This window comes from Myripristis murdjan, chromosome 13 (assembly GCF_902150065.1).
Source record: "Myripristis murdjan chromosome 13, fMyrMur1.1, whole genome shotgun sequence".
In the NCBI taxonomy this organism is placed as follows: Eukaryota; Metazoa; Chordata; class Actinopteri; order Holocentriformes; family Holocentridae; genus Myripristis; species Myripristis murdjan.
The window spans coordinates 27880739-27894619 of record NC_043992.1 but is presented as its reverse complement, the minus strand read 5'-3'; the positions used below and the strand labels follow the sequence as shown (position 1 = coordinate 27894619).

At 39.9% G+C, this 13881-nt stretch overlaps 1 protein-coding gene across 2 annotated transcripts; it reads right to left on the bottom strand.

Annotated features, from left to right (window-relative positions):
* Positions 1 to 1294: 1294 nt before the first annotated feature.
* On the bottom strand, positions 1295 to 13540 carry scn3b (sodium channel, voltage-gated, type III, beta). 2 transcript variants are annotated; one of them, XM_030067858.1, is made up of 6 exons: positions 12815 to 13540; positions 10844 to 11034; positions 10375 to 10603; positions 7727 to 7865; positions 4711 to 4806; positions 1295 to 3060 (listed from the first exon to the last, which is right to left on the bottom strand). In XM_030067858.1, exons 1-5 carry the CDS (start codon positions 12867 to 12869, stop codon positions 4743 to 4745), a joined length of 678 nt encoding a protein of 225 aa, XP_029923718.1. In that variant the 5' UTR covers positions 12870 to 13540; the 3' UTR covers positions 1295 to 3060; positions 4711 to 4742. The 2 variants fall into 2 exon arrangements, with proteins under 2 accessions (XP_029923718.1, XP_029923719.1); XM_030067859.1 differs by lacking the exon at positions 4711 to 4806.
* Between the last annotated feature and the right edge of the window lie 341 nt (positions 13541 to 13881).

Below are 13881 nucleotides of genomic sequence, written 5' to 3'. Positions count from 1 at the left end.
ACCCAGCCACCTCTTTCTCTCCTGTCTTTCTGCCTGTTTCCACCAATGCATTTCCCTTTTGTCTTTCATTTTGCCTCCACTGTCTCCGTCACACTTTGTTGGCCTGTAGCTTATCTGACCTGTTCATCTCCCACCTACATGAGAAAACACCTGGTAAGTGAGAAAAAAACACCCAATCTCAGTTTTGGTCAGTAAAGATTGACGTCATAAAAATTCACAGCTGATTTCAGGCAAGTACGACAGGAGCTTCTCCCAAAACCCATCATGTGTCATTCCCGTCTGTTATTCTGTATTGTTGCTCAGGGCTGGAAACTTCACAGGTGTCTAGTCAGGGTGTTTACAGGAGTCCAAGAATTAAATTTAATGTTTTAAAAATAAAATCTAAGGCTGATTAATGGACAAATCATCTTTTTCTCTCATTCCAATAGGCGTTGCAGGTAAGTATGAAGATAAAAACTACATATTTGGTCAAGTTCAGAGGTTACGTTTGGTTAGAAATAAGGTCAGTTATTAAGTAGAGGATTCTTTGACAGGCTATTTTAAGTTTCTTTTAGGTTCGAGAGCAAAGTAGATATCTAACCTCAGCTTTTTCCTACAAAACTTGGGACAGGGAGGTATGAGGACTCTCTCTACAGGAAAGGCTGACAGATAATAACAGTGTAACAGGTGAGAATAAAGGCACTGCAGGGCTCAGCAGGATTAAAGTTATATAACATCAGAAATGCTTAATTCTGACAAAAGAAAAAAAAATTGAATACAAAATTGAATTTAACATATTTTAAAACAAGAACCTGCTGATGCAGATCATTTACAGCCCACTTCTTATCTTTTCCCATTGCCAGAATAACAGTTAACTGACTAAGACAACTTGTAAAAGTAAGTGAACTTTGTTAAAAACCGTGTAAGATACAGCTGTATAAGATGTGTCACTGACAACAAATGTCGTGTGCAGACAGAGGACATTTGGCACGGGCTGTGGAATGCATTGTATTTAATATTTCACAAGCAGCTCACTCACACAGGAAATACAATATGTAATAAATAGACTTATTGCAGCATGGTATGATTGCACACAATATATGTTCTACAGTGTTGTACTATAGAAATAGGCACACATTTAGTCTCAATACCAATTGCTACTGCAGCAACAGCCAAAGCATCACAAATAAATGTTTTAGTGTGTAGCTGTAAAGTCAATCCAGCGAATTTAATTATGAATTTATTTTCATGAACATCAGTAAAGAGAAATAATGTGTAATTTGTGTCACTGTAATTTCTTTTTGGGTAGTTTTTCCAATAATGTTTTAAAAGTAATTTAAATTTTATTTAACCCTCCTGCTAGCTTCAGATTTACCAACTCCAGTATCTTAAACCTCCTGAAAAGCATTATAATAAAAACTGTTACCCAAGTTTATGTGTCTTGTCGACTATCTAAATAGCCTCTCACAGAAAACATAACCTAAGTTCTTGTGGGAATCAAGTTCTTCTCCCCCAAATGTCATATGAACTATCAGTAGTTGTGGTACTACTACAGGTGTGCTGATGTTAGGTGAGGGCCCTAAAGAAAATTTGAGACAAGTCAGTTTTTCTGATGATTATAAATGGCATGATTTAGTTCCTCAGTGTCAACCAAACCAGCTACAGCAAATGTGTATAAAGCCTAGTAACACCCACAGCTACAAAATCTGTCCAGGATATTGGAAATATACGTTAATTTTATTTTTACCCACTTATCCCCACTAAATTAGGAAAAGCCAAGAAATATGAAGCAAAAAAAAAAAAAAATCAATGTAATCGTGTATTTAGAGATGTTAAACACTGAATTGGGTCAAATTGACTCTTAAGATAACAGGAGGGTTAAGTACCTTTTTGTAATGAAATACACGTTCCTACAATTTAAAATCACATCTAATCACGCCTATTACAGAAAACAAATTCTGCCAAGTCTTCACAGCATCAGAAACTGTCCAACTGGAGAGACATTTGCAGTAAATGGTAAGTCAGCCAATAAGAGAAGAGTTTAGCTTTGCTTTTTTTGTGAATCTTATTTTGTAATTTCTAATATTTCCAATTAAAAGACAGGAATGTGAACTCTGTCATGTGTCCTTTAGGAACCGAACACAAAAGATCACGTGACACAATTCTCCTTTCTAAAAGAAAAGCATCTCTTACTGAGTTCATTTTGAATTAGCTACTTTTTACTTTTAGTTCAGTAGATTTCTGCATCGGTACTTGACTTACTTCCACTTAAAGTAGAGTAGAGCAGGAAGGTAAAAACTCAGAAGCACAGAGGAGTGAATAGGAAAGCCAAGACCTCACGATCAGTTCAGTTCAGCTGAAATACAGTGACGTCATACAGTTATTGTGTATTGTTGTTGTCTGTTATTGTATATGTTTGTTATATTTCGGTTGCAGTGACACACAGTAAAACAAGAGGAAAAGCACATCCACGCGGTATAAAAGCTATGCAATCCATTTTCCTTAAAAAGAGATCAAAAAGATATTGGCCAAATACAAATAAAACTTTGACCTGAAATCTCAGCATTGTCTATCAAAAGTGTAAGAGTTAACACACAAAAAAAAAAAAATGAGTATACAGTAAGTTGAATAACCTTGACAGCGATGGGCTAGATATCTTCCTTGCTTCTGATCTGTAAAATCTATGCAAAGGTGGTTTATAGATCACAGTTGCACCAGTGACTACAAAAAAAATGCTTATTACATTGAAGCTTTGACAGATTCAAAAGAAGCATGGCTATATTTCTCTGGAGAGGACACTGACACTGTTCTGTAACCTGCTATACGGTATAAACACCTGCTCACAGATGCTTGGCACAAAGGTTAAAAAAAGAGAGAGAGAGAGAGAGAGGCGATAAAAATTGAGCACTTGGACACACTGATTGGTTCATCACGTGACTTTAACGCAGAATCGGTCGGATGGCAGGATTCCCGTTTCAGTCTGAGAGCAATGATAACGTCACAGCGGCACAGATGACGAAGCAGAATCTATGACCCTGTTTTCTGTCACATGACTGAAGTGCCTTCACCACGGGTCAATACCTGAAGCAGAAGACATATTTTTTTACTCTTTTTACATGCAATGAGTTATATGCAAAATAACCACTGTCATATGTGCAATAATGAACTACATTCAAGACTGAGGTCATCTGATTCATACACACTGATAAAGTGATACCATACACAAATTCACACAAATTCAACTGTATCCTTAATGGGATTATTTTAACTCAGAGGCATTTCTTGAAATACCATTACTAATGCATATACCACACATTTCAGATCACAATGGAAAAGAGATTAGTACCAACAGAGACCGTATGTGCACTGCATAAATCTGAATGAGCCGTGCTCTTATTTAACTTCTAAAAAAAAAAAAAGTTAGATTTTAAAATCGACTTGAAATTGAATCCAGTGGTTGGGGTTTTATTTTAAGTTTGTAAAGTTTTCTGATTATGCTTTCTGAGACACATCTGGGTAAGGGATGTTCATTTCACGACTGTAAACCGGAACACAGTCAGCTCCTCCAAGGCGGCCAGCAGTGAGCCAACACTCTTCTCTTAGCCACTTTGCCAGCCACAAACCATGTGGCGCTGGGGACTGTGCATCCTCAGCCAGCATTCAAGTCCTTTTCTCCCCACTCACTTAAAGAAATAGCCAAAGCCAAATACATCAGCTTGTATTGCTGGTGTCGTGCCAAGCATAAAGTTGCTTGCCGCATCATGAGGCTAAATTAATGAAAAACTGGAATTAATTAAAAGTTAAAGCTGACATCCATAACTTTATGGACATGTTTGCTCCATATCAGTGAACTACAGCACAGATGTCTGGCAGAGTGTCCTCAAAGTAACGCAAGTGCCAACAGCTTATTATTTAAGTGCTGATGTGACCTTATGTTCACAGTAACTTGTGTGCACACTGCTAGCACTGCGCATTTCACTCCAAAGATTATTTTCTGTGCAGTGCCAGCTAAATTATCTGCATCTGTGTGTATCTGAGATTGCAACAAGTGACTGTGATGAGTTTTTCTGGATGTGACATAAGTGGAGCATCTGGTTTATAGTGCACGGCTCTGTTTTCAACACACTGTGCCTTTATTAGAGTTTTATATCATAGTAATATCTTATGGGGAAAAAAAAAATTATGGATTTCAGCTTAAAGTTAAAAAATAATCACAATTTCAAGACACTGCATTTTATTTCAAATCCCACCTCACAAATAAAATTTTAGAATTAATTCGTTCAACAAATCTGTGTTTTAAATTTAATGGCTCAGCGTGAGAAAGCACAACAAATATAATCTCTGCTGATGCTAATTTCTTTCCCCATACCAATCAGACCAGTTTTCACAGAGGAGACATCAAGCCTTTCTTACTTAGAATTCAAAACTTAATTTAACTCCATTACACTCCCTGAAATACAGTCACACTAACAAATCGGTATTCTCTAGAGTGAGAAAGACTGCACACTGAATGAAAAGAGAATACAAATGGAGGACTCGTGATCAGGTGAGTTTTCCAAAAATGGCGGGGATGGAAGCCTTTTGGAGGGCACAAGAAGGGACAAAGAGGTTGTTGAAGCAACAGGACTCAACTACTACAAAGCTGCACAGTCAACAGCAGTAGAGGTACAAACAATGAGCTGAATGATTTCATTGGCTGGGGTCAGATCGAGAGGGTCACATGTAAAATACCGTGTCACTGAGAGCGAGTCAGACAACCACTTTTATTCGGTAACAGGAGCAGCTGGGTTGTCTTTGTGCTCAGAAGGAATGGCTAGGTAGTTTGTCCTGCAGGCAGATTGGTAGAGAAACAGAGGCATGTCTAAGACCCTGTGGCAGGCCCGCTCTGCCACCAGACACCACACTCCAGGGGGGCTCTCTGATGCAACATCACTGTCAAAAATCATCTCTGAGACCAAACCTTTTTGAGTAACCATTACTTACTGTACTTACGACAAAGTGAATTTTATGATGAATTTGTAAAGCTCACTGTAATGCAACACAGAGTGGTGGGGAGTTGCTGTTTGGACATCAGCTATTATATATAAACATATATTATAAACTGGATTATTAATTCTTTGGTTTCTACCTCTTGTACAGAATTTTCCCAGTGACAGAACTGAGCTGCACCAATGTCCCTATTTGACGGGGGAGAATTTCACATTGCTTAAAGGAATATATTTAGGTTATAATGCATTTTGTATTGTGTGTTTATTCACAGTGCAATGAAAGAGTGTTCACCACAAATTTAATTAGAAAATTGTTTTGGGCAAAATGCCCTTTTTCCAACTTACCCAGACTGAGACAAGATGTTTGATACCATTTTCACCTCTGTACGGTCCAGTGGTTCAGTTCCAAAGGGTAGCATTTCATGTTAGCTTAGCATAAAGACTTGTCAATGTGAGTCATTAGCCTAGTTCCATCAAAGTGAAAAAATAAACCTTACAGCAACTCTGAAGTTACGCAATGTATCATGTGGATTTGAAATACACATCTTGGATTTTTTTGTTTTAATGAGAGTCATTTTAGGAGAAGTTAGATAGTGGAACTACAACGACCCAGGGACGTTCAGGCTCAGATTATTGAATTATTTCAGGACTGAGAGGGTCGGGTTGTCGGCTTCAGTGGATAAAACAAACCGTAATATTACCGTGGTATTCCCGTAGTAACTGCAACACACTCATTCACAGAGTTTCCTGTGATATTTCTGTAGTATTCCTATAGTAACTCTATCGCGTCTAGGGTTAGAAAGAATGTGTTTAATTGCACCAGGGCTCAAAATTTGTAAAAGTTTGTGTTTTTAATTCATTACACAGTTCCTTTAAAGCTGATCTGCACTTCAAGTTGCATTTGATCCATCAGCTGACAGTTCAGCTGCGCTAGGCAGAGTCAGGCAAGAGATTTTTTTCTATTAGAAAAGTGACGGTCTGGCTGGAGAAGGTGAGTAGGCAGTCCTTCAGCGTGTCCTGGGACAAATGTCTGTTTACACCTCTAATGCAATCTGTACAAAAGCATCCCTAGCCACCTCCAAATGTGGCCTTAGCAATCAGATCTCAAGATGCACTGAGGACGCATTGCTGCTGTTTACAGCTGTACTTCTCAGTGTCAGCTTGTGATTGGATTTCTCAGGACGGATAGTAATACCAGGTGGAAACAGGGTCGTAAAGTCTTTATTCTAACCTAACAGGAAACACTACGCATAGGAACTGAACCACTGGACTTACAGAAGTGAAAATGTTATGGAAAATCTTGTCCCAGTCTGGGTAAGTTGGAAAAAGGTTATTTGCTGAAAACAGTGGAGTATTCCTTTTAAACCCCAATTTTCGAATTAAATTTGTGCCAAACACTCCTTCGCGATTAAACACGCAATACATAATTCATTATAACATACTGAGTCAAATCTGAGTTTCTTTTAGCAAATGTCAAACATATCATTATTTATCAGTCTTCGAAAGATCATCACTTTTGCTGTGGTCCATCTCTTCCCCCAGTAACACAACTAATAAGATCTTAGGAAAGCTACTGATCAATCACAGATAATAACCTGAAAATGCTCTCACATTTAAATGGAGGACATATCCATTAAGGAAAGCCTGACTTGCAGAAGCAGCCAACCACAAAATGGCTTCTGAGAATGGGTGGAGCTCCTCGTGTACTGTACCAGCGTGCTGTCAAACAGATCAATAACAGCCTTCAGGCGGCTACAACCCATTAACTCTCCCAGCTAACTGATAAAGTCTGGAAAGTCCAAAACATTCAATCACTGCTCAGTGTTCAATTTTTATTTTAACACCGCGCTCCATAATCTGGCTGTGGATCAGTGAACTTTATCTTAATGCTGAGAGTAAAGTTGGATGTAATTTCTACTTAAAAAAACATTAATCCGCCTCCAAATGGCATCAGTGCAGTATCAAGTGTTGAATTTTACTGTCATGTCCATCTGATCCTTTGAGTTATTTATTAAATAAAACTAATTTGAACTGATTAGGTTTTCTTTCATCTTCCAAATTGAAGTTTTCATTTTCTATTTTGTTGTTGCAGAATCACAACATCCATCCTTTAATGCTTAATGAACAAAGCTGGATTTATTCAGCATGTAACTGAGAATGTACACTCAGTGTTTTGAAAGCATATGAAGTGTAATAAATACACTGTGCAGTGCATGTATGCTGCACATTTCACCACTCTACAGTGTAAAACACGGAATTACACTTGCTTCTCCGGACAACCATGATAATTGGATCAGCACTTGGCCTATGTGTTACCCAGAGTTGTTCTGTTAGGTCATAAATTGCCTGTCCGAAATCTGTCATGTGGGATTGACTGGCCTAGTCAGCAGCATAACAGTCCGGTGGGAGCTGACTGCACAGGTACATTCGGGTCTTTGTCAGCCCGGAGAGGGTGACGCAAAAAGTCAGTTTCTGGTGGAGCTGCAAATCCACCGGGGGATGTTGAAAGGGCTGTTTAGTAAAAAAAAAAAGCCTGGAGGAGTCAGCAGTGCTTAGAATTATCCACACCTGCCAGGCAGCCTAAGTGAAAAGACAGATTACTGTTGCCGGGGAGTTACAAACTGAAGCAGCTTAGACTCAATTATCACACTCCCTCTTTCTCTTCCTACCTCTCTCACTCTCTCTCTCATTTACTAAACCTTTTCCGGCCCACTCCCCATCTTTATCTTTTTAAGTGTTAATATTTCTATGTGACTCACGCTGTATCCTGTGCCTGCTCATCAGACTTGGAGATCTTCCGGTAGCAGTAGACCATCTCTACCAGGAGCCAGAAGGTCAAGAACACCAGCAGCACATACATCATGATCTCAGAGTACAGCGCCGTGGGGTCTTCACTGGCTGCAGAGCACACACACACACACACACACACGCACACACACACACACACACACACACACACACACACACACAAACACAATCACACACACACACACCATGTGAAACATTATTCAGTATCAGCATAACTCCTTCCACTGAACGAAACATGAATAGAGCATCAGAGGCTCATTTATTCACAGGTTAAATTGTTGTGCTGGATGCTAACTGCCTCTGACCTTTTTCAGAAAACGTATACAGGTGTATGCAACACTGCTGACCATCAATAAAATGTCACACAAAATACACAAGGTAATGTATCTACGGTATGCTTCAGCGATCTACTTTCATTTCATTTAATGGCACTTCCAACTCAGCATGGAGACATGGTGCAGTCAAGCTGTAAAGGCAAGCCAAGTCATTCAATACCAAATGGTGAAACATGCTGTCTGGTGCATTCTGTTTGCAGGTTCTAGTTTAACAGTGATGTGTAAATGATGTTGCATACAGTACAACATAACCGTATTGCTCTGGAGAGGCTCTAGAGAGATGGTAAATCAGATAAAAGATGGATAAACAATGCCACAGTGGTTCTCGGGGCGCCGTTCAGATGAGATTACAATTGAACGAAAACATCCTCATATTTTAGGTACTGAGAATAATATCTGCAGTAATGCGGAAAGCTTATCATGTCAACTTTAAACCAGTATCATATTGCCTTTATTTTATATTCTGTCACTGCATTTGAATCAGTATCCTCCATCCTGCACTTGTAGGTCATTAGATAAGAACCACTGTGCCAGTGAGTGTGTACCAAACTCCAAAAAGCCAGAGCGCCGACTAATTCGATTTTTCAGTGTCTGCAAATAGAGGCTATTAGTGTAACACAAGCCCTTACAATATGGGCGCGGACATGGATATGGTTGCCATGACGTACGCCATTTTACTACTACTGTAATGTGATACCCAACAATAATGTACACTGGCTAAAGGCTTTTTGAAATTTGAGCCAAAATGACATGAGAAGCAAAGGGGAAGTTGTAAATATGTGGTACACAAAAGAAGAAACTGTAGCATATTTAAGAATGTTACATTTTGGATGGTTATAGCATCCAGTTTACATGACTCCTTTTCAAGGTGCAAACCAACCGCAAGGATACAACTGAGCCTATCTCTATATGCCTCTTACAGTGAATCATACTGTGTGTGCAAGCAGATAGAGATAATGCAAAGTTATAAGACATGGGGAGATTTAAATAGTTCCAAATATACATGTTTTGCTGTATATTCGATCAAGGTGGGAAACGACACATTCAGCAAGGCAGGCATTCAGGAAGCAGAATACATTACCCCTTATAATAGAGAGCAAAGTAGTTGGTTTGAATTAACCCCTTCACTGACAATAGAAGAAAGCTTTGATAGACAATAAAGACAAGACAAAACAAAGCAAACAATTATTCTTCCTCAGTGCAGTCACAACAAATGGGACAGAGGGGAAGTGGTACTGTTTGTGGCAGACTTCCCTCACACTAAAACATCAATTAGTGAAAACCACGCATCAAAAATTTATAACAAGATGTATGACCCATTTACAATGGTCTGGTAAACACTTGCAACATCGAAAAAGAGGCATATACAGCACTAAGAGAACAAACGATACATAGAAGTCGACACACCACAGATTGGTGCTCATGGCAGGAGGTACTATTGTAAAAGAGCACGACTGAGCTGAATTTCTCCAGTGTGCATGCAGCAGTACAATCATCATTTTTAACATCACAACTGGGACACGCTTTCAGCTCAGTGAAAAAATCTGCACAGCACTGCAATGACTACTCTCCTGTGGTCCACTGAGCTGTCTAGGATCTCCATTAATACAGCTAAACTCAGCTCTAACCTTGTAATAAATTTATAGTAATGAATTTTCCTTTACATTGCACTTTTCTTAATACCGTTACAAAGTGCTTACCGGGAAGAAAAAATCATTAAAAACAGCAATTAAAACACAAGACAAAAAGGGAGAGATCATAAAACAGAAGGGAATAAAAAGAAGTTACAACAAAAAATATAAACTTGTAAAAAGTGTGAAAATAAAACACAGAAACATATACATATTCGACATTCATGAAAGCTTTCTGATACAAGAATGTTTTAAGAAGGGATTTAAATGTGTGTGTGTGTGTGTGTGTGGTGTGTGTATCCATTCTAATTCTATGTAGGTATTTTAAGGTCCAGTCTGTATTTGCAGTATAGCTCCTCACTCACACTGCAAGTAAAAGCCTTGAGTTGTTTTTATAAAAACTTCTCCAACGCACAACACTGCCTGAGAAGCACTTAATGGCAAGTCTGAGGTCTGACTGTCCACCTGTGCAGTTTTGAAATTCACTTGCCACCACACAGACTTCTCTCAATGCAAGATCGCAGCTACACTGAACACTGAGCTTTACAGGAAAGTGCTACCGAGTAACTGGGGGAGGCTGCCACAAAACATGGCAGGATCACAAGGAAGAGACAGACAAGATGGTGTCCTCACCTTTTTCTTTGACGCTCAAATTGATTGTCATATTCTTGGTGACCGAGGGAGTGAAGTAGTCAAAATCAAACTTGCGAAACACGCGGCAGTGGTAAACGCCACTGTCATTGTATGTGACGTTGCGGATTCTGATGGAGACGTCCTGCAGGTCCTGACTCCCGTTCCAACTCAGACGGCCCTTCCACGGCCCCTCCAGTTCATTTGGTTGGCCATCCTTATACTCGAAAATCTGAGAAACAGGAACGTAGGTGGCTTGCATAAATCATAAATGCACAGACTCACATACACACACGGTATGAAGAAAAACTTGAGCACAAATATAGATATGTGTTAGGGGAAGGCACACATGCACACTTTTTGTCAAGAAACCTACAGAACAGAATTGTCAGCAAAATAGAAATCAATTCATCTTTTATTTTTATCATAATGTTCATATCATTTGCCACACAGTAACACAGTAGCAACCTACATGCATGCAATCCTGACAGTTGTCAAACCCAGTGTTTTGGTCTTCTTTTGGCTGGTAGAACCAGTCCACACTTGTCTTGGCGCTGACCTCCTCCCTTTTCATGCAGGAGATGCAGGTCAGCTTCATGGATTTCCCCAGCACTGCCTCTGTCTCCGACGGGACGTTGACACACACCGGCTGGCTCAAGTGGACTGGAGGCACATGGATAAGTCAGACAAATACAAGCAGAGTCATGAGCAAACTTCATGGAAATGTTTGAGCTCATCTGGTATGTTGAGCTCATTTATAATTATATATTTTAAAATGGAAAAGAACATGGAAAATGTATACTTAATACTGCTGACAAATGAAACAAAAAATATACATATACTGTATATAAATAATGACACAGCTCTGCATTGCTAAGGTCAATGCATTACACTGTATAAAACAGATTAAGCCTCATTATAGTCCCCATACTGGAGCAGTGTTTGAACTTACCCAAAGTAACACTTTACCTAGAAAAAAAATCCACTAACCCTTCATGCAAACTCAATCTATCCGCCTCCAACAAGTAGGAATTAGAGGTAGACAGATACTGTAAGGTTTGCTGCTCTTCTTTGGCTGGAAATAGTACCCAGAGAACTTTTCACCCATGAGGACTGTGGATTATGCCAGGTATCCATGCCATTGTTTTTGGAAAGAGCTGTTACTGTTGACTGTTTTACATGCACTTTTTGATGGTGTGAGCTCCACAAAATCACAGAATAATTCCCATCCAGCACCACTGTATTAAAGTGCTGGGAGATGGGAGGAATTTGCTGCAAAAACAATGAAACTATCTGGTCTGGATGGACAGACTGCACTAGGGTTCAGTGTAAACAAAAAAGACAAAACTATATACATCTATCTATCTATTTATATACAATTAGTTAGACTGTTTTTATTCAACTGCTTTGAAACAATATCTAACATGCATCATTCTGTAAGAAGGTTGCATCTTTTCTGGTGACACAAACGCCCCACAGGTGTGTACACACACACACACACACACACACTACTGTCAGAGCATTTTCTTTTTAATTAGGCCCAGACGTCCTTATTAGGGTCACAGCCTCCTTACTCTGAGTTTAGATGGACTCCCACGTTGAATCTGTTTTCACTGCTAAAACATAATAACGACATACCTGCTGTCATTCTTGGTTATCAGCAGAGAGACTTGAGCCACAAAAATAATCAGAGGTAGGACAAGATCATCCAAATCAGCAAGCACTGATTGTGTGGCCTCTTTGCAGCATTAGGGATGCAGGGTGTGAGGTGAGGACTATGGGAAGTTTATATGCTGGGATGGAGGGCAGAGTAGTGGGCCAGCAGCACAGGGAATATGAAGGAGAGAATGGATAAATAAATGTACTATAGACAGAGATAATGTGAAGGCAGAGAGGCTGAGAGGTGGATGAGAAAAGAATGAAGGGGATTATGAGAGCAAACATGGGCTTTTGAAAGTGAAGTGAGGCAGTAATCTGAGTGCTCTCCACTCGGATGTCTTTGTGTGGCTGCTCCAGCGCTGGGTCCTGCGCTCTTATATAAGCCAGAGCCCCCTGGGCAGACACTGCCAACATCGATTACATCTCATCTCTTTCTGAGGGCTCAGACAAACAGATGGAAACACAGGGCGAGAGAATCTGAGGCAAACACAGGAGAGAAAGAAGAGAGAGAGAAGAGAGGAGAGAGAGCGCAAACACTCTCTTTTATGGATCGATTTGTTTTACTTTAACGCTAACATCTGTGCCGCGTCACTGAAGATGCTCTCAAACCGGGTTTTCAGTACAAAGCCAGTGTTTCTTTTTTTTTCTTTTTTTTTTTTTTAATGACAGTAACATGAATGCGCAGAAAGGGTCAACGTGTCTTGTGTTAACATCTCGAATAATGCATGCAACACTGAAGCAAGAAAGAGTAGCCTAACGTTTTGCGCACTTACAGCCTACTTACCGACAAAAATCAAAAGAAACAGCATGCACGGCTGAACTCTTGTTCGTGCTGTCATGTTGAGCTGCTGCGGGATCTGATCTGCCTGGTTGTGGGCAGTATCCCTCTTACTTTGTCGGAGAAACCGTAAAGTTGCCTCTGAAGTTGTTCACACCTGGTCCCAGGAGTCGGATTGTCCGAAGTGTTGAGATGAGTAAGTCCACAGCCTCTCCTCCGCTCCTCCGCAGATGTCTGTCCTCGACTTTAAATCCACAACTATCAGCTAAAAGGCAAGAGAATATGCAATAACACGGTGACAGCACAGAGCTGGTGAAGTGCCCATGTGCCCATTTAGGTTTCCAACACCTCCTGGCTGGCAACTCATTGTTTACGCGTTCAAAAACTAATTTCGAATATTAATTACATCATTTCTGTCGTTAAAAAAAAATCCGCGTTGCCAAGACGCTGTTAGGACTGTAATAGAGTGCGTCGCCTACTACTGCTGTCATTCACTTCTTATCCATAAAAAAAAAAAGAAAAAAAAAAACAAAACAGCCAGAGGAACCTGTGGATTCCCAAAAGCCGATTTAGCCACTTGCTGTGGCAAGATCTGGAGCCTTTTTTACACAGAGGTGACAAAAAACAATGACAAAAGTTCTGTTATTTCGCCTCTCAAAGAACAATATTATTGATTGTTTGAAGTCTGTTCCTTAGATTAAGGATGACTGATGACCCAGCCGCAGCTCACTGCCTTTGTTTTCAGCAATCACTTAGCGCTGGCAGAAGCAGGGCTTTGATACGCATGCGTGAGTCACTCCCTCCTACACTGAAATGTTCATGTCCATAATTGCCTTCTGGGTAACCAACTCATCATGCTATCCTTTTTTTTTTTGTGTGTGTGTGTGTGTGTGTGTGTGTGTGTGTGTGTGTGTGTGTGTGTGTGTGTGTGTGTGTGTGTGTGTGTGTGTGTGTAGCTGGCTTCTATGAGCAGTCGATATATATCTCAACATCTCAGGTTCAGCTTCCTGCTCACTTTGTTGCAAGCAAAGGATGAGAGATGATTTGTCCACAAGTAGAGAATCTGCAGCACA

Coding starts and splice junctions, on each gene's coding strand:
- scn3b (XM_030067858.1), bottom strand. CDS start 12,869: ATGACAGCACGAACAAGAGTTCAGCCGTGCATGCTGTTTCTTTTGATT. Junction 10,604..10,843: donor ACTGTCAGGATTGCATGCAT/GTAGGTTGCTAC, acceptor CCTGTTTCTCAG/ATTTTCGAGTATAAGGATGG. Junction 4,807..7,726: donor GAGCAGGCACAGGATACAGC/GTGAGTCACATA, acceptor ATCTGCCTGCAG/GACAAACTACCTAGCCATTC.